Source organism: Diabrotica undecimpunctata, chromosome 5 (genome assembly GCF_040954645.1).
Source record: "Diabrotica undecimpunctata isolate CICGRU chromosome 5, icDiaUnde3, whole genome shotgun sequence".
In the NCBI taxonomy this organism is placed as follows: domain Eukaryota; kingdom Metazoa; phylum Arthropoda; class Insecta; order Coleoptera; family Chrysomelidae; genus Diabrotica; species Diabrotica undecimpunctata.
Window position 1 is genome coordinate 44,713,271 of NC_092807.1, and position 22,006 is coordinate 44,735,276.

The window sequence follows — 22,006 nt, forward strand, 5'->3', positions numbered from 1 at the left end:
AAATATTTTGTATGAGCATTCTGTATCGGGAGTCTATCCTGCAGTTGTTCATAGCTCTTTCTATTGCCCAAAGTTCTATGGAGTCGAATACCTTTTTATAATCAATGAAGCCAATATATAAGTTCAAGTGATATTCATTGGCTTTCTCTATTAGAATTCTGACTGTAAGAAGATGATCCGCTGTACTGTAACCTTTTCGGAATCCTGCGTGCTCTACCGGTTGATAGCTTTTAAGCTTCGACGTTAACCTGTTAGTTATTACTCTCATAAACAGTTTGTACATTTGGGACAGCAGGGAGATTGGCCTATAGTTCTTGAGATCTTACAGTTTAAATGATGGTAAATCATTCAAATATTTGTCATTTTGATACTACTGCCATTAACAGATTTTTGTCAAGATGAAAATTTTTGTAGCCTTCCAAATTAATTTTTAGCAAATTCTTGTTAAATGTATTATTATTATAATAATAATATTAATGTTTTTCTGGTAATATTTTAAATATTTCTATACAATGTATTTTGCAATTTGATTTTTGGATATAAGATTAAATTCATTTATAAATTTTAAATAGACTCATATTTTCGGCACTCTTTACCGGATTTCACGTTTCTGTTTTCTACGAATTTTGCCATAGGTATTGTTGGTTCGCTAGCAGTTCTCAAATCAACATCCTTTGCCATTGAAAAAGCATTAACATTTTGTGTGCAACCAAAACACGCACCGATGATGCAATAATTTCAGACTCAAAGTCAACAATACAAGCTATTAGTGGTACCTTAAAAAATAAATTCCGAAATGTCTTAATTTTGAACATAAACAAATTAGTTATGGATTTTAAGCAAAATAATATAACTGTTTCGTTTATTTGGACGAAAGGACATTGCTGAGTTGATAGTAATCAATTTGCGGATATGGCCGCAAAAAGTACTCACAGTTGCCACTGTATTGACCAAAAGACTTGAATAATGCTCTTAAACCTAATATCAGTTGTAAATGGAAAGCTAGTTACAAAAAAATTGCAAATCAATATACAAATCATTATCTTAGCATTCACCCTACACTTCCAAAAAAAATTTCTCATATCACCTATAATTATTATACTTGAGCACAAATCAGTATTGACTCGTTTAAAATTAAACCATAATTGCTTTTTATCCTATTTATATAAAATTGGAATGCTAACTCCCCTGTCTGTATTTGTAACAACGTATTCATTGTTAATCTAAATCATATATGCCTCGAATGTTTTCTGAACTCTCGTTTTCTCAGATAAATCGATTCCCTCAAAAATTTCATGAAAAATTCAAAAATAGTGGTATAGTTTAAAGAAATGGACAACATGAGACATTTAACATCATTAATAATTTTCATGTTTCGTGGCAAATAGATTTTGTCTGATGCTATGATATCACAAACGCAATCTTTTTTTCCTAAAACTTTTATCCGTTGATGGAAAATCTTCAGACCAGTCAGTTGGTCTGTGTTGTTTTAACTGACAAAAATCACGTGTTCAAGTCGGGCAAAGAAACATGTTGCTCTTTAAGTATTAAATTTTTATCCAATGTCATCGACCTAGAGTCACATTAGAATTTAAATTTGGAACAATGTAAAACCATGTATTGATGTCACAGCTACAATTTTAGTGTTAGCTTCAATTACAAAAGAAGGCACTGAGGATGATCTGATCTAGATCGAAAACGTCACATCATGCTCCTGTATAAATTTTGACGACAATTTTTAAAAAAATTTTAATTATATGTTTTATACCTAAATACAAATGTGAAGTGTTTTACTCCTCTATAAGTAAAAAAACTTCTTATCTTCATTACTACTAAGAACTGAAGTGTTTTTATGTATTTTTTGGTTTTATGATTTACTATACAAACCGAGGAATATTATAAAAAGATATATATTAATTTTAAAATATCTAAAAACCGATTTTTTTGTAAAAGAGATGACCCGTTTTCCAAATGAACAGATAATAAAAGTAAAAATAGTCAATATAATATGAATATTGTTTATTGGAAACATTAAACGGCTACACTAAATTTAGAAAAAAAAACAAAAAGATTTAAAATACTTCGGCACTGGTAGTAGACCATGGACAGATCATGTTGTAGAATGGCTTGTGATTATCTGAAATGTATTGTAAAAGCCTTCAATTTTTTTTATGTTTATTGGAAGTTTCCCATGATAGGCAGAAAGCTTTTGAGGATCAGGTACAAACATGGGTGAACTGCCCTTTTGTTGAGGTTTTAAAAGTTGAAAACTTCCTTTAATAATGCCATCAATGTATGGTTTAGCTAACATCATACCCAAATTATCTGAGGAAAAGCTAAATTCATAATAAGAGTTAATACTGAAACTAACCTTTTCGTTTTTTGGAACTTCCTTACCAAAGCTTCCTGTGGAACTTTTTTTTTAAACTGGCCACCATTTTTTAAAAGCAGCTACATCTATGTAGGTAATATGTCTAATATCAAGTTTATTATGACTAGATGAAGACACGATTAAATCTTCATACTCCTTTACAGAGAAAATCCTGTCATAGCGACGAATTTTTTTTTAACGGTACCGAAACCTCTTTCATAACCATTAAATGAGTGACCTCGCTGTGGAAAGTAAATGGTAATTTTTTTTAACTTCTTGGTCATTACTAGGTCCAGAAAATATCGAATAACAGTATTATTGTGATTCTGACCTGGAGATCCGTCACAAAAGAGATGCAGCTCTTCAAAGTTTTCTGAAATTTTGTTATTTATATAGTCATTTAAAAAAGAGCCAAACTTCATCGGGGCCTCTGTGTTCTTCGCCTTCGTGGTAAGAGTAAAAGGTTGCTTTGTTAGTTTTACGATTGTGTATTTTGATTCCTCACACATTTTTTCCGTTTTAAATGAGGAGATTTACTTTTACACGACATTGTATTAAGCACAGCGTCTGTTTCCAAAGAGGTCTATAAAACTACTAAATAGATTGCATCGTCAATATAATAAACCGTTATACTATGGGTAGGCCGGATATAAGAAACCATTATGTTGTGGGTGGGTACAAATCGCTGTTCATTTTGAAGATGGGTTATCTCTAGGAGATGACTCGTTTTCAAACTGAAGTGTTTGTGGGGTATGCTGTATTTACGGTAATAATATTGAAAGTTGACCTGTTTTTATATGGAATAGATGCGTCTACGTGTGCTAAATATAAATTCGACAGAAAGTGGAAATGTCAAAAAAGTGGAGATGACCCCTTTTCATAATGACCGATTCATATATGCATATGTGTTAAAAGCTGCTGTTAATGTAAAGATTGTTTATCCTAATTTAATTCATTGCACTTGTGTAGCCCACGGGGTAAATAGAATTGCTGAAGAAATAAGAAATCTGTTTCCGTTGGTAAATAATTTTATAAATTTTATGAAAAAAGTTTTTGTAAAGGCTCCGTTGAGGGTGCAAATATATAAAGAAAGACTTCCCGGTGTCCCTTTGCCACCTAAACCAGTAATTACAAGGTGGGGAACCTGGCTCGAAGCAGTTTTTTTACTTTGAACACTGCAATGAAATAGAATTAGTTATGTCAGAATTTGATGATGATATTTCCCAAGCCATTCATGAAGCAAAAAAAATATTAAAAAATTCCAAATTGGAACAGGAACTCTCTTATATCAATGACAATTATAAATTAATAGTTACTACAATTACCTTATTAGAAAAACAAGATATAAATTTATGTGAGTCAGTAAAATTAATACATAATTTAAAGACGAAAATTAAATCGGCACCTGGAAGTAACGGTCAATTGATTAAAAAAAAAAATGAAATATGTTTTTGACAAGAATGAAGGTTTTTCGTTTTTATCTAATGTTGCTAAAGTTTTGAATGGGACATTTTCCGAGGAATTTCAAATTATGCCAGATTTATTATCCACTCTGAAATATGCTCCAATTACTCCTTCTGTCGATGTCGAACGTTCGTTTTCAATGTACAAATTAATTTTAAGTGATCGAAGACATAGTTTTAAGGCCGAAAATATTGAAAAACATTTAGTTGTTTCTATTAATGATAAAATTTTAAGTGGTTACAATGTTTAATTATTAATTTACAGTTATTTAGTTACTAGTTAATATTGTACAATAGATAATAAGTTATATTCCTATATTGCCTATATTTTGCCTAAATGGTAATATTCCTGCCTTTTTTAATAAAAATCTTTGCCTATATAGGCGCCTTTTTCTTCAATTTTTGTTGTCTATAAATACGAGCTTTACTCATGAGCAATAAATCCCATGATACTATCCCTAAATGGTAAGTATTTGGTCTTATATACATTTAGTTAACTCTCAATAAACATCAAACTCTGATTTTATATGTATGTTATTTATTATTTTTATAACGGTATATTATTGACTTACTAATAGTGTTATTTTGTTTTATTTGATTTCCTTTTTTCATATGGGTAACCGGACCCTACTGAACTTTGCCGAGAAACATAATTAGAGCCGCTTTTTTGATTTTTCTTTTTATATCATCTGTTTCTTTCAGGACTATATTTAAATCTTTTCGTTGAACCATATGTTCATCTTCTCATAAATATTCACATATTTAAGATTTATCAAATTCTTTATTTTTAATATACGATTAATGTTCACTTATTCTAACATTTAAGGTGGTTATGCTTCATTTTACATATAAAAGCATAAATGTAATATTTTTAATCAGAAAACCGCCTAAGTAATCAAGCAACATTGTCTGTTTAAAGGTTGAATCCATTTATTATTACCTTCACTTTCAAAAATAATCATTATTACAAACAATATGAAAAAATAAAATGATAGGTTACTGTTGAAATATAAAAAAGGCACAAATAAAGTAAACGTATTAAATGAATTTACCAATTTAAAAAAAAAGGAACAAAAAAATAAAAAACACGCCAAAATACTTCCAGCGAAAACTGTTTTTGGGTAGGTAATATTTATTCTTGCAAACTTATATGTGCTTCAAAATAAAGGACAGATCAATATAAACAAAAAATATAAATGTTATTTTCGAATTATATAGGACAGATCGATAAGAAATTGGAACAAAAACGTCAGTTTATATCTACTGTATTTTACTACCTAGTATAAGATTAGTGGTATATTTTTTAAACTAATTTTTTGTTTATCTAATTACAGCATAAATTGTGAATAAAATAAGATAATAACAACTGCATCCTACCTTCATCTCTGTTACTTCCAAGTAATATCTCCATATCTTCATAATCTCCTTCTGCAAGCATATCCATTGGGTGTTTCGGCATTAGAATCCCATCAATGGTCGGAGTCGATGGGAAACCCAAAATTCCCGAATAAGAATTCCACTGTTGTAAAGATATGGTTCTTGCGTCAACAGCCCTCATACAATCCATCACCTGCTGAGGGTTGCTTTCCAGTAAGGTAACATTGCAACCACAGTCTTGTATTAATACTTTCCCGATTTCCTCCGCACGTTCCCCTGTCATGTAACTCCAAGGAGCATTCATGGTACCTGATTGAAGAATACCCCTTCTAGCTAGCCCTTTTGTAACAGGACTAATGAGGTGAAGGCTAACAGAACCACCTCCTGCAGATTCTCCAAATAGAGTTATGAGTTCTGGATCACCTCCAAATGCTGCAGCATTTTCTTTAATCCAACGTATGGCTAGAATCTGATCCCATAAACCCATGTTACCGGGAGCTTCTTCACTGCCTCGCGAAAAGTATCTGTTCAAATAAAGAAATCCGAAAGAGCCAACACGGTATTGCATCGAGGCTACAATTACATCACAAGTTGATGCTATAAGGTCAGCATCGTATATATCCAAAGTTGATGTACCACTCATGTAACCGCCTCCATATATCCAAATTAGGACAGGAACTTTAGGCCTTTCAACATTTTTTTCATTATGGTGTCGTATGCGCAGGCGTTGAGGAACCCAGATATTTAAATAAAGGCAATCTTCCGAGATATTCGTGTTGGGATTCCACATCTCCTCACCCTCGAATCCCGGAAAATATTCATATCTTTCTTGGAAACATGAGTTTGGTAACTTATTTGCATCGAGAATTCCATGCCAGGGGTCAATGGGTACCGGCCTCTTGAACCTGAGTTGGTCGACAGGAGGTTTAGCAAAAGGTATACCCGTAAAAACGTGTACTTCGCGTCCCAAAACCGTTTTAGAGTAACCGCGCACTAATCCGCTAGTAGTTTCAACAACCAACGGATCCGTATGAAAATCTTTAAACTGCGAACTTCGCGTTGTTGTTTCTTCACTTGGCCAAGAATATCCGCACACCACGGTAACACTAGCGGCTAGAAGGTAAAATAACGAAAATCGTCCCATATTTTATGGAGGGAATAAGCACGTCCGCGTTTATACTTGTTGATTATTTGGGCATTCCGTCGTCGCGTGGAATGTTGTTTTTTAGCGTCGGCGACCGTTACATTGGTGAGGGCTTGGTGGAGGGCTGGCTTGCACTGAGTCGGCTAGTGGGTAACGTCGACGGCGTGGATTTGAGGCTTGCGCGGCGTTTCGGCGGGTCGGCGGCAGGCAGACCGTAACTAGAAGAAGGATGACTACTATTACGATGCAGCGACAGTCAGATACAAACGAACTTTTCAGGGTTAGCGTTTTAAAAAGTACTTCAGGTCTTTATCGATTTATCTCAAATCTAGCAGGAATTATGCTTATTATTTATTTCATATTAAATTGTTTAAATAATTTAAACTGGCGAAAGCGTACAGGGTTTAAAATATTTATTTAAATTTTAAAATTTTGGATGTATAGGGCATTTAAAAGCATAAAGAATTATATTTGTTGATTTAAGAATTACAAACGTACTCCTTTTATATTGACAATGTACAATAGAAATTGCTTATAAGAAATGTTTCATAATTAATCTTAAACATTTTTTGGGCAATATATCCTTCAATTTTATGAATAAAAGTTAGTAACACCAACTTAGGACAAAAAATAAATCTGAAAATGCTAATGAATTAGTAAAAACACATTACTCTGCTATATTAAAAGGGATACTATCACAAAGTGGAATAAACAACATTATAAGCATAATGCTTTTGGTAAATAATACAAGCAGGAATATTTTCTTTTTAATTTTTTTTAAATATCAACGAAATATGCAAGAATAAGTCGTGACACCACTTTTTTTATGCTTTTTTTTTATTTTGTATACCTTTTATAATTATTGTTCAAATTATATATATATATATATATATATATATATATATATATATATATATATATATATATATTATATATATATATTGTTATGCTATGAAAAATTACAAATATTATTGGTTTGCTCTTAATACATTTCAAATTATAAAATATAATAATTAAAAATATTTCAACTGATAAACTATAAAAGATATTTCAAAGAAATGAAAGTCCATTATCTTTGGATTACCTGTAGTAAACAAAATTTAAGATATGCATAAATTATTTTCTTTGTAAAATATATTCGAGTGACGTGAGGGAGCTTAAGTAAAAGGAACAATACGACCGGGTTTTCCAAATGGACTTGTACAGTGAATAAGACAATAGGATACAATTTAGAAATTATATTTCTCCGTTAGTTCTTAAGAATTTGTAGAAACCAATTAGCATGTTAATAGTTTTTAGGAAATTTATAATTGTAGGTAAAATTGTTGTTTGTCATCTAAATGGGGATAAGTGTGACGAACTCTGATTGGCAAAGAGTGGAAAAAGTGGGAGATTTATAGGGGAATGAGAGTTTAGCTAGATTTTAGAGGAAAAAAAGATAATCAGTTGTTTTCCAAGGGTGCAAGGCAAACAGTCGTGTTTCTTTGGCGGTTCCCAAGTGATAGTAAGCATTAGAAGTGAATGTTTGTTAGTTTTCGTGGACTAAGTGTATCCTGGCGGAAGCTGATCCAGTAAAATATTGAAAGTCATACTTTTCTACCTATATATTCCAAGAGTCACTGTTCAGGCCGGAACGAGAGATTCAGTTTATCGAGAGGAGAAGAGGCTAGCATCTTTTGAACGATACGTGCATCTGAAGGAGATCATTGAAGGCGAGAGGCTCGCAATAATTTGTTGTAAGATTGCTGATTACCTAGGGAACTGCGAAGAAGAGATAGTGTAGGCTACAAGGAACAAGGATTTGGACAACTCATGTTCAGAGAGATAGTTTTTTTTTATTCTTCAGGTTTTCTTTATCAACAAAGTTTTTTTTTTAAATTGCTTCAGAAAAGATAGAAATATTTATCAGGAGATCTAGAACAACAATTTTGATTTAAAATTTTAATTCATATAGTGTATAACATTAAATTTTGAAGGTTCACGTACGTAGAACAAAATTTTGATCATTATATGAGATATTTTTTGTCTAAGATATTTGAGTGTGAATTTTATTTCAATATATAATTATGTATCATATATGACTATTATTCCGATATTCCTTAGACCTTACCTATTATATGTAAAGCATAGATATTGAGGCACGAATATAACCCTGAGATAAGAGAATTAAATATTGTGATAAAATCATAATCATTTAAATAAGTTTAATTAATTAATTAATTAGCTTTTAATATCACATTAACATATATATATATATATATATATATATATATATATATTAGAGGATTTTCTTGGGCTTAGGTTTATAAAAAAAAAATTGTTTTCATACTTAGACATTTTTATATATTTTTTTTGGACGTTTCGGCAGGAAATTCATGCCTTTTTAAAGAAGTAATATGGACTAAAAAAACATTTGATCAAAGATACAATACCGTTTAAAAGTGAAACTTTTGTTGTTTATTGATGTTAGTTTATCATTTAAACAATCAGTTATTTTTACATCATAGGCGTTCTGAGATTATCTTTTTGTGTGCTTTTAAATTAAATTAAAATAGATCTTGTTTAAATTTTTGACATCTTTTTTATCATTTATTGCGTTATTATTATTTTTGCTTTGTATAGACTCTAGAAGCTCCCTCTTCTTCCTGTTATAATCCATTAGGAAACTAAGTTCCTGTAGCTGGATGTATACCATGTATCACAAAAAATTGTTGTCAAAATCCTTTATAAAAGGTATATAAAATTAAAAAACCCAAGCGGGCTATGTCATGAAGACAAAACGTTTTCGGAATCCATATTCCATCATCAGTGTCCTAAAAAGTATATAACCACTCCAATTAAAAAGAACATGAAGTTAAAATTATGACCAAGGTTAATACAAAATGTGGTTAATACTTACTAGGAGTCCATGTTTTGAGCCACTAAATATCTGGATAAAAACCCATTAAAAGTTATATGTTACAATTTGGTTTACATTATTTAATCTTATATATTAGGATGTTAAAGTTACCAGTGGATAAGATAACATGGCAACTTATGACTCCACTTGAAGTTGCTGGTCCTGAGACGAAGTGTCTACGAGGACTTGATGATAGCAACTGATTTGAATGACAAAATTGACATGTTAGGACGGAAGTCCGAACAAAGCAGTCATTGTAACTTGATGTCTGTGTCTAAATATGACAGAAGGCGGCAATGTTTAAAAATTGAATAAGTTAAATTTAAAATAATATAACAGTAGCAACCATGAATATTGTAGTTTTAAATTGTGAATGTGTCCTGAATTCATGTTTAGAATATGGTGAAAAGTATTTTATCGATTAATTTATGTGGAATGAATTGTGGTGAAGAATTGTGTGGATGCTGATAGGCAACCAACTATAAATAGGTCTGATAAATTGGTGTGAAATCGGGATTCTAATAAAAGGTCCTTTATATTTTGCAACATTTGGTACCTGGAAAATGCAAAATAGACATATGTGGGAAGTTGGATGCTTGAGACTTTATTGTTGATAGGTGAAATAGGAAATAATATTTTTGAAATTCAAGAAGTCAGGTGAAGACAAGATAATTGATCAGGCAATACAGGGCTTTCTAAAATTAAAAATAATACTAACAAGACGTGATAAGCGGATCCCACTGCAAGTGCGCGTACTTCCATGGTACCATATTAGTTTTCTCTTACATGTAACTAAAGCATGGACTTTAACAGTTGTTGTATGTAAACGATTGAAAACGATCTGAATGGGCATGCTAAACATTCCGTGAATTGCTATAAAAACAAACAAATATGCTTCTAATAATTTCAAGTAGTATGTTCGATAAACTAACTTCGGATTATAAAATAATTAGTAAGGTTTATTTTCATATCCAATAAATAATTATATCATCTGATGAACTGTTTAACGAATAAAGCATATTGGCTCAAATTCCATCTCTGGAATAAAGACTTCCCTCTCGTTCTAGTAATAATCCTGGCCCTTTTTAATAATTCATAGCGATGAAATTACCCTAGAACTGCTCGAGCTAAACCCATAAACATGCATATAATTCATGAAAAACTAATCCAGCGTACCAAGATACATGCTTACAAGGTTACATGCAGAAAGATAGAAACTGAAAGTTAGTTTCAATTTCATTTCATTACATCAAGCATAAAAAAAAAACGCTGCGATTACTTTAATCTAATATGCCGTGTGGTAGTAGTTATAATGGATATTACTGTCATTTTCTTTATTCTCTGGTATTTTCACGATTAGAAATTTCACGATAATTGTTTAAATCACTTTTGTCTTCTTTTTATGCAATGGATGAATAAGTGCTATTGTCTAATCACAGGTTGGAGTTTTGGATTCCCAAATATCAAGAATATTGTTGTGAATATGTTTCACTGTATTAAGATTGACGAATTTTTAAATTTCCGCCAAAATACAATCTTAACCACCAGTTTTCTTATTTTTTTTTTGTCAGATACAGTTTCTATGATTTTATCTAAAGTGAGCAGAGAACTACCCGAAGGACACACACTGGTATATAAGTATATTCTTTTATTAGTGTTTTTAGCTTAATTTGCTCAGTTGTGATTTAAAAGCCTGCTAAAATACACTAGTAATGTCTTTTGAAATTATTTTCAGTTTCGTTGATTTGACTTTTGTTAAACAGTTTTCTAGTTGATTTTAACCCTCCGTTAGTCGCTAGGAAAAACTGAGTATCAAGAGTCGCTACGATGTCTGAGACCGACAATTAAACAAAATAGTTATTGCTATAAATTTCAAACAAATATTTTATATTGTGTATAGGAATAACTAAAAAATATTTTTGAAATTATTTTATTGAAAAACAGATACAAAATGTAAAACATTAGTATAAAAATGTATTGTTATTATTTGTAATATAAAATTAAAGTAAAAAAAAAGTTAAAATCTTTGAAATGGAAAAGAGTCAGTGACTTTTAGTTAAGAGGAATATAGATTAACTAAAAAAAAATAAAAAATAACTCAGGTATTTAAAAAATACATGTGTACCCCGGAGGTAAAGGACACTATGTCCATTTTTATCGAAATTTAGATTATTGCACTTTTGAATATAACTTTTCTGGCTCTACACATAGGTAAACCATACTATGTCCAGAGACAATTTTATTTCAAGTTACCGACTTTTATATAAACACTAAGTCCACTTCCAGTCAGAGGTAAACAACACCATGTGGACTTGGGGTTGTTTACCTCTACTATATGTGTGCACCGTCATTTACCATCCGGACATAGTGGTGTGTGCCCTTGTACACTTCCCGTCATATAAAAATGGTACACTTTTTTTTCTAAATGTAAACCAGTGTTCAGACCAGAGATAGATAAGAGAGCCTCTCTTACATATCTCTGGTTCAGACTGGAGACAATGGTTCGTGAAACAATTAATTGTTGCCATCACAGATAACGGAATTGCACTAAATCTAAATAAAAAAATAACGTTTAAAAATGTGTTTAGATAAATATTATTTTTATTATTAACAACAAAAAACGGTATCTAATAAATTTACTAACCAGAGAGACGGTTGAATTAATGTCCAAAATATTTGAAGAATTTTTTAATAATGGAGATATGACAAAATACCTACTATTATTTCAGCAGTTTCGAATTATAATACATAATATTTAAATTCCACAATTGTTCACTGTAAAAGTTGTATGCCACAACTCAATACAGTTTTGTGCTATACTTTACGAGAAACGAATGACAGCTCTCGATTTGAAATTAAGTCATGTCTAAATTTTGTATTTTTTAACATTATTTTTGATTTAAAATATTTTCATAAATTATAATAAAATACGATTCAAGTCCTTCTTTTAGCTGGTTTGATATAATATATTCGTTATAAGAAAGAAGTGGACGAAAATGATAATTTGTTTGGAGATGAAAATTCGGATATTGATAAAATCTATGAGCCTCTAAGTGGTGAAAGCTCAGAATCGGACGACAATGATAAATAGGAGACTTATAAGTAAACCAGCGAAAACAAAGGTAAAAGAGAAAGCTATTATTACTCCTACGATTAGTGGGGCAATAAAAAAAAATCTTCTTCAGGACAATTTATCCTTATGCAGGCAATTTCAATGAACAGAATGAAGTTATTTTAGAAGAGAAAAGTGTTAAAAGAAAGGTACAAAATATAACTAAGTGCAAACAAAAAGGTAAAAAACGTGTAGTAAATGAACAAATTTGGGCCTGTAATGTTCGCAAACGAAAAGTGGCTGGTGGGAAAGAGTATCTCAGTGAAAAAGGCAAAGACATGCCTGCAAAAATGTTAAAGCCTCCTTGCATGTGTCGCATGAAATGCTCTGAAAGATTGCCAAAATACGAAAGACAAAAAATTTTCAACTCATACTGGACTGAGACAAACGTTTCAGATCTTAAAAAGCAATTTATCTTCTCATGTATCGACATCTAGTCTACTCTTCGATCAAGAAAAAAAGATCTAAATTCTAACAAATCTAAAAATAATACACTACACTACCATTTTACAGTGAACAATCAGCTATTGAAGGTGTGCAAGGATATGTTTTTAAACACACTTTGTATATCTAATTTAGTAGTAGTAAATATGTTGAAAAAAATTGAGCCAGGAGGTTTAATAAAAGCTGATCAAAGAGGTAGACACACGCTAACCAATAAAACTCCTACCGAAACCATAAATAGTATACATAAACATATTAAATCATTCCCAAAATACGAGAGTCATTATTCCAGAGAAAGGAGTAAGAGAGATTATCTGGGCACAGAACTTACAATAGAAAAGATGTATCAACTGTACATTGATGAATGCAATGAAAGACATGTAGATCTAAAGCTCAGAGCAAAAAAGTGGTTGTTCGCAGATATTTTTAATACAGACTTCAAGTTGTCGTTTAAATCGCCCGAAAGAGACATTTGCAATACATGCAGTATATTCTCCGCTCAATTAAAAAATAATTTTACTGCAGATAAACTAACCAGTGTACAGGCTGATCATGATGCTCACCTAATTGAATCTAAAACTCGGTATAACTTAAAACAATTGGACTTTATAATAGCTAAAGAGTCACCAAAATACAAAGTACTATCTGGTGATTTGCAAAAATGTTTGCCTTCACCACTAACAAACAATTGTATTAGTTTCTACAAAAAAAAGCTTTGGACATTAAATTTTACATTACATGATGCCAGTGATTCTTCTGTACAATGTATAATGTGGGACGAATCGAAAGGGGCCCGAGGTGCAAACGAAATTGCCTCGTCAATTTTGAAATGGGCTGACAATACAATTCCAGGTAGTCAAGTAGAGGACATCACTCTTTGGACCGATAACTGCTATGGACAAAATAAAAATATAAGTATTATAATGTGCCATTTTTGGATACTGCAAATAAAGACGATCACCCAAAAGTTTTTACTGAAAGGGCACACACATATGGAAGCACACACTGTTCATGCTTTAATCGAAAGAAAAAGAAAGAAACTCTTCAATTTGGCCATTTTAACACCATGGGACTGGGAACAACTAATTAGGCAAACATCAGGTAAATACACAGTGCACAATATGGAACTTGCAGATTTCAAAAACTTCAAAACGCTGTTTGATAAGAAATTGTCATCTAATCCTCCTTTTGTAAGTAGAAAAAAAATGTTAATAAAGACCCTGTTCTACTGTCAACATGTGTTTTTCTACAAGTCCAACAAGAACACATTAGAAAGTTGTTTTATAAGACCGATTTCAATAATTAAAATATGTATGAAGTGGACTTCATGAGGTATCGAAGACAGCAAGTAACGTTTCCAGCCCAATTAAATCAAGTCTCAGTAATCCCATTACCAATCACAAAACAAAAGTACAATGACATTGCACTACTGCCTTTTGTTCCGTCAGTTTGTCATGCGTTTTATCAAAATTTAACACATAGCGATGTGGCCACAAACGATTACCCACAAGAAGATGAAGATGATATGGAGCATCTTTAACCATTTTGAAACTTATCGTCTATAATTTTACTTAATTATTATAACATTATAATATTTACCTCTAATAAAATAATAGTAAAGGCTGTTTAATGTGTTTGTATTGTTTATTTCGTAAAGACCTTAACATGCAATGCCACATTATTTAAAAAAGTTGTTAGAAGTAAACAACACTATGTCCAACTACACATTTTTAAAAAAATTTTAAATAATGAACGGTAAACCTCAGGTATATAATACTTCATGGAATGAAAAACGATTATACACACCACAATAATAATATATTATTCTTGGTTAAATATAAGAAACATTCGAGTATTTACTGATTACAAATTTAAAAAATTTTAAAACTGCTCTCCTGAAAAAGTAAGAAAATGGACATAGTCTCCTTTACCTCCGAGGTAGCGAATAAAGTAAGCATTTCGCTTGATTTAATAAGTGATAGGTACATTTTATGTTGTACCGTCACTCAGGCAAAGCTGACAACATATTCCATGAATATGTTCAAGGCACATGAATTTTTTGCTTTTTATAAATAAAAAGCGAGTACACCTGATCTTTTTGGTAGTACCAAATGCCCAACAACCCTTTGTTTGATTTATTTTTGAAATTACAGGAGTTACATCTGTGATGCCGCAAATTTCGCGAATTCGACGTTTGAGGCTAACTGGCAGATTTGCAGTAGTAACTCGACTTTTTAAATAGGGATATATAAGCTCATTTGCAAGGTTTCTTAGAAAATCACGTCGTTTTACGTTTTTCTCATTCTTATCGTTCGCATTGAAGATAATCATTGAGTTAATGCCAGATATATTCAATATGGTATAGAATATAACCATTGGCCAAAGCTTTGTGCTTCTTGAACAGTTGTAGTTAGTACTGAGCTGGTCTACCATGTCGACTCCTATTTTTGTTAAATTATATAGGGCGATAATTTCTAGTTTATTTTGATTACCCCTACTTTAATCAATTGCATCATCATGATGCAATTGCGTACTGCGTAATAAATAAGTCCTATTAGTGCCTGCATTTATAATATATCAATGTGTCTAGCATCCCGATCACGAACAAAGTTATTTCTTGAGTCTATATAGAGTTCGTACTCTAAAATATTTCCAAATTTCACTGGGAGTCTTCAAGTCATGTGTAGGTAATCTCGACATCGGCAAATGTACTACGTAATTTTCTTGTCTTGTTCTAATATTTCTAGATGGAACAGCATTTTTCCATCTGGTAACTCCATCTTTTCCAATAAACACTAAGGTATTACTTCCACTTGCTTCTTTCTCGTCTGCCACATCTTGTTCCAATTCACTTCCGCCATCACGTTCCTCAATTTGATAGATTTCGTTTTCACTTCCCTCATCGTCAAAATAATTTTCATCGTCGTTAGGAACCATTTCCCATAATTCCAACAAGCGTTTTTGTTCGGCTTCAAAGGACATCTATAAATAAGAATTGACATAAACTTACCGATAAAATGCAATAATAAGATGCTAAATATTTACCTGATCTAAAAGTTATGCCAACAAGTAATAGCTACACCGTTAGTCGCTACGGAGTCTCGCACCGAAAATAACTATAAAACTCACACAAATGTACCCAGGCAAGTAAGAATATACACTAATACGAGTTTGTTTATTAGGAAGAGGTACAGAAAATGGCGATAGAAAAATAACAGTTATTTGTAAATCCCGAATGAATAATTCTGCGGTGTGTGACATCGATAGCGACTAACGGAGGGTTAATATTGTTGATGTCTCCTTCCTAACCTTCAAAAAGTTTTCTGTTCTTACTAGAGTGATGTTTTTCCATTTTTTTGCACTGTTTTGGCAGTTTTTCCTTTAAGAAATTCCAAAGGCTTTAGATTCAAAACAACATTCATCGGTAAACCTGGTCTTCTGTAGAGCCGTTATCATTACGCCTTTTTGTTCGGATAGACCCAGTATTTGATTTACACGTGTTTTGTAAGATGTAGCGTTTACACCATGAAGAAAGGATAAAAAATAGAAAAGGTTTGGGTTATATCGAAGAAAACAAGGTTTTAACTATTTAGGTTATGTGGCCAATAGTTTAGATATCAGCCGCCCATTCAGAGACTTTGTTTGTAGCCGCTCATTCTACGTCAGAGTCAGAGCTACAGGTAATTTCTTGTCCATCAAGATAATTTTATATCATCAGTACCACCCATATCACACACTCACATACACGTGTGCTCATTTAACCCAGACCATAAGTATATGTGTGTACCATTGAACAGTGCAGTTGGATCTACATGTCAGAAGATCAAACTGGCCACACTTCGTTATGAAGTGGTTCCTATCTGACCCCGAAGCTATGCCACATTCCCTGCCCCTTGGGTGTCTTGGGTAATGAAACACCCTCTGTTTTTCTTGGTTGTTGTGAAGCCACCTAACTGCAGGGGAAGTTTAAACAGCTTTTATCCCTAATTACTTTACTGAATTTAATACTGATAATAAATCACGACATCGGTACTTTAGTACCTAAATATGTTTGTGTTTTAAAGAGAGAACCACCAACTTAGGTTGATGCCTCTCTGTCCAAAATATGTGTGTATTCGGATACTTAGTTCCAAATTTAGCAAAATAAATATTGCTGTCGTCACCGGTTGAGCAACCGAAAGGTCTGGACATCAAGCCCATGCTTGTCGCACATCATCTCGATGCTCAGTTGTTGCGACTAAGGTCTCCATTCTTTTTTCTAGTGAATTCTCCACTAATGAAGGTTGGCCAAAACCATTGCAAATTCGTCTCTATCTTCTGCTTTTCTAAAGAGCGTCTGTGTGTTTAACCCGGACAAGTCGCGAATGTTTTTCAGCCAGGATATTTGTCGTCTACCAGGACCACTTTTCCTTCGATTTTACCCTTTATAATCAGCTGCAACAACTTGTACTTGTGTATCATTTTTAAGTATGTGCCCTAAATATGCTGTATTTCGCCTTTTAATGGTGGTCAAAAGTTCTCTGTATCTTCCCATTCTGTGCAACACTATTTCGTTCGTAATATGATCGGTCCATGGTATCTTCAAAATCCTCTTAAAAAGCCACATCTTAAAAGCTTCCAATTTTCTCATTAAGTTAACGTCAAAGACGAATAGAGTGGATATAACATTTTACCATCCGATATCGGATTTGCAGATTGAGTCTTTGGTTACTCAGAAATTTCCTCATCTTCAAAAAGGCTGCTCTTGATTGCTCTATTCTTGAGCGAATTTCTGATTTCGGATTTAGATCTTCCGTAATCCAGACTCCCAAGTATTTCTTTTGTCCACTTGCTCAATATTTTCATTTTTTATCTGGATCCTTGTAATGACTTGGTCCCTCTTACTGATAACCATGGTTTTTGTTTTCTTTATGTTTTTTGTTAAACCAAACAGTTTCCCAGTATCAAAAATTGTGTTTAGTAAAAGGTTTCTATACGATATGCTATAATGGCCTATGTCTAAGCGGCTGTATAAAAGGTCTGTCGAGCATGATGTGTGTATATGTATGTGAGCTGCGAATCCGCATTCATAAGATATTCAAGGTGTTGCGTCTGGGGAATGGATGCCAGAACATAAGGTATTTTATATTTTTATAAACATGTCTTCTGACCTTACTCAGGCATCTGGTATATAATATCAAATTATTTAGAAATAAAAGTGAAACTGGAACAAACCATGAATTGGAAATATCCAGGAGTGGCTAGTATACCTGTTGAATACAAAGCACGTGGTGTTCGTGTGTGGTATAAAAAATGCTTATTAAAAGCTTAAAATTTTTATTTTAAAGAAGATCTTTTCGGAATTAAATCATTCCATCATCAGTTTAATAAAAAGTTGTTAAAAATATTGTATGGCCACATAAAAACATTGGAAAGACATTCGTATTAAAAAATCCTCATGGTATTTATCAAGGTAAATGCAATAGACTAAAAAAAATTTTAAGCTTTTAATAAGCATTTTTTATACCTTAATACACACGAACACCACGTGCTTCAAATTATTTAGCTTGACTGGTTCACTCGATTGGGGTGTTGGTTCTTGCTATTTCTCTATTTGGTCTAACTTTTCTTTGTTGTTAGATGACGCGCTGTATTTTTTCCGGGTTTAATACTATTTTCCACTGTGAGCAATATCTGTGCAGTCGATTTAAAGCCCTTTGTAGGTGGTTTGTAGCTATATCCGAATTTCTGCTGCTGACTACTATTGCAGTGACATCATCGAACAGGCTTAATAACGATCTGGGATTAGTTAATATGTCCGCTGTATAGATGGTTTATAAATACGAAGATAAAACCGATCTCTATGGTACTCTTGCCTCTAGGGTTCCGACTTCGGAAAAGGTTGGCCTTATGACGCAAGAAGACAAGTCATCGCTTTACTGTAACCGTATTCATTTATTTTTACAGTAGACCCTTGTGCCAAACTCTGTCAGAGCCTTACTGACATCGAGAAAGGCGGCTGCTGTATATATTCTTTTATTGAACTATTTTATTGTATGTTTGGTTAGCCGTAGTACCTATAGCTTACACGAGTTACCAACTATATCTTTGAGAAACTATACTATATCATATAGTATACATACGTCTCTTCTAAGATTCAGTATTTCGTAGTTTCATTCTGTTTCTGGCGAAATAATTATTATTCATAACACCCGAAATAATAGATTGGTTGCGACCGTTTATTTTAACAATAAGGTGCAACCGCTGGAGGGCCAAACTTTTCACAGAGTAAATAAAATAAAATATTAATTTAAAATTTAAATATCTTTCAGTAACATGTCATACTTAGTATTACAACTAAAAATGCTATTGACTATTCGTAAAGCAACTTATTAAAGCAGTTTAAACTATTTTTTTAAGCGGAAACAATAAGTTTTAGTATTTGATTTAAAAAAATGATCAATCTAATATAAAATCAATACGAACTCTGTTAAAACTAGGTCATACCTGCAAATGAAACGAGAAGCAGAATAATGGGTATTTAAACTTTATTAAAACAAATAAAAATAAGGATTATCGTGCTTAATGTCTATATGCAAATATAAATAACTAGTTTCTAGCTAGCTCTATATAAAAATAAAATGACAATCAAAACAATTTCCAGTTCAATTACAGATAAAGATCGTTATAATTGGTCAAATAAAATTGCCTAATTGCATGTTTGGATTTATTTATTCTAAGTTAATCAGTTTGATCATTTTAAAATCTGTTGATTGTTAGCTTAGATATATTAAAATAAATTGAGTTTCTCTAATAAACTCTGAAGACGAATACATTTCTAAATAAATAGTCATGTAATACTAACGACAATACTTTATTTTGTTTAAAAACAACTGCTACTTAAAGTAACTAGTATGTAAGGTGTTTTTTTTTTGATACTGTAGTATTTTTATTAAATCTAATTTATTATCTTTATTTATTATGAAAGGTTCTACATTTATAACACTTACAAGTTTATTAAAGTCTTTATTACAATATTCACTAATTTATTTCACAATATTTATTTATATTTAAACTTTGATGAGATAAAAGGCATATATCGAGCACAGTTTAATTTAATCTTGCCCAAGTACTTTCGATCCCTAGATCATCTTCAGGGGCATCTGAAATAAGCCAAGAAACGTTTTTTTATAACCAAAGAAATTAATTAACTTCGATAAAAACTCGAAGTGTATGGTTGAAAAAGAGTTTTTATGTGATTAACGTTTATAGACTTACTTCGTCAATTGCGGCCTATCCGGCAAGAACAAAATGTCCTAAACATATAAATGTACATTACACTACACTACAAAAGGACAAACAAACACTTTAAAATTATTTAAGCAAGGCTACATTACTTGCAGAAGCCGGAGACAGAATTGCTCCTGATCTAACGGAAATGTTGGGGTGACATGTGACAAATGACAACTTGGATGAGCAGTCACAATCATAGACATGTGATCTGCACTTTTTACAATTCTATGAAACTAAGTATTGACCAAAAGTCCAACTGACACTACTATAGGAGGTCACTGATGAAATATAAAATTATATAGAATATTTTTTAAGTAGATTGAATAATCCAGATCTCACACTCAAACATGTCTGTAATAATTAAGGTGTTAGTTTGAGAGCAACTGAAGTCGACGTAAAGTAAGAATGCAAGAAAAGGACTAAACAATATATTAGACAGTGGGTAGTTGACTACGATAAAATGGTCTACCAAGCACTATCTGTAATGTAGAAAGGAAGAGATCTGACTATGTAATTAAAATACTAAAAATTGAAAATCAAAATTGAAAGCAAAGTATATAAATGGGGTGTAATCCAAGTAGTTCAGTTGAACCCACAGTCAATGGTATAACTATAAAATTAATATGGATGTGCTCAGTGCAGGAAGTCTAAACAGTCGAGCTGGGTCCCCTACGAAGTGAAGCTGTAATAAAGTTTTTAAAAATAGGTTTAAATTTAGTACAATTTAAATTAATTTGAGTATTAAGACAGTGAGAGTTTTCATTTGTTTCGCTTGTAATCTCCAAATCTTCCAATAAATCCAACTCCATATAGTTTTTGACGTGACAACGTCTTAAATTAGGTTGTGGCTCGGAGTCATTCATGAAAAAGTGTAACGCCCGCTCACGTCTGTTACAGTGAGTCACCGAACGAGAGAGAGGCCCGCCGGACCGGCGAATGCCTTGCGTCTCTCTCCCACTCAAACATGATCGGTCCGCTGCGCGCGCAGCACTAGAGAATTAGGCGCGTTGAATCGGTGCGTGCTTCCGTGCTTGTGTCTCTGTCTTTCTCGAGCGTTCTTGGCGTTCAAGACACATTACAGCAGAAACACTTCCTTTCATTTCATATTTCTCTTATCATCGTCCTATCCTCAACAAAATCACTCAAATAGAAATTAGTTAAGTTTAAGTTTACATGTACAATGTTTTAGTAAACAAAATATATTTCTATAGTTAAAATTTGTGCAATTCTTATTTTCATTCAATTCCTTGTTCCTATTGTGCAATTTAATAATATTCATATCAATAAATATTCTACCAAGAAAAAGACGTTGTCACGTAAAATCTTCGCCCGTAAAACCGACTTTACATGCAACCGATTTTTTTTCTTTCTACTAATGTCATGTAAGATAGATGAACCAGTGTTGATATTAAAATTGTGTTTACTGGATAATAAGTGTTGACCAAAACTTGAAGAGTTTGGTCTTTTTAAATGTTCTGAAACTCTAGTGGATAACTTTCTAATGGTTGTACCTACATAAGAGGCATCACAATCATCACATTTTAATTTATAAATACCACTTTTGTCAAGTGTGTTTATCCTATCTTTGGTGTTATCAATTGTAGAAGTAAAAAGTTTAGATATTTTATTGGAAATGCTGCTAATGTAGGTGAAGGAGAAATATCTGGTGTTATTTGAAGCAGTAGGTTAAAGAAAACATTGTGACGAATATACAAGCTTTTCTGCAATTTTTAGTTTAGCTATATTTAGAAGCTTATAGATAATGTTAGGATCATAACCATTATTGAAAGCAATTTGTTTAAGAGTATTAAGTTCTGAATTAAAATTATCATTAGAAAGTGGAAATTTGAGTAACCTATGAATGTAACTGTTGAAAGCAGCCATTTTATGTTGGGTTGGATGATTAGATGTATCATGTATAACA

At 32.1% G+C, this 22,006-nt stretch overlaps 1 protein-coding gene across 1 annotated transcript in view; it reads right to left on the reverse strand.

Annotated features, from left to right (window-relative positions):
* LOC140441283 (acetylcholinesterase) overlaps positions 1-6,439 on the reverse strand; it is an 823,341-nt gene extending 816,902 nt beyond the window's left edge. The window contains exon 1 of the mRNA XM_072531900.1: positions 5,212-6,439. Coding sequence (XP_072388001.1) covers positions 5,212-6,355 — 1,144 coding nt within the window. The 5' untranslated portion in view covers positions 6,356-6,439. The remainder of the gene's footprint in view (positions 1-5,211) is intronic.
* Between the last annotated feature and the right edge of the window lie 15,567 nt (positions 6,440-22,006).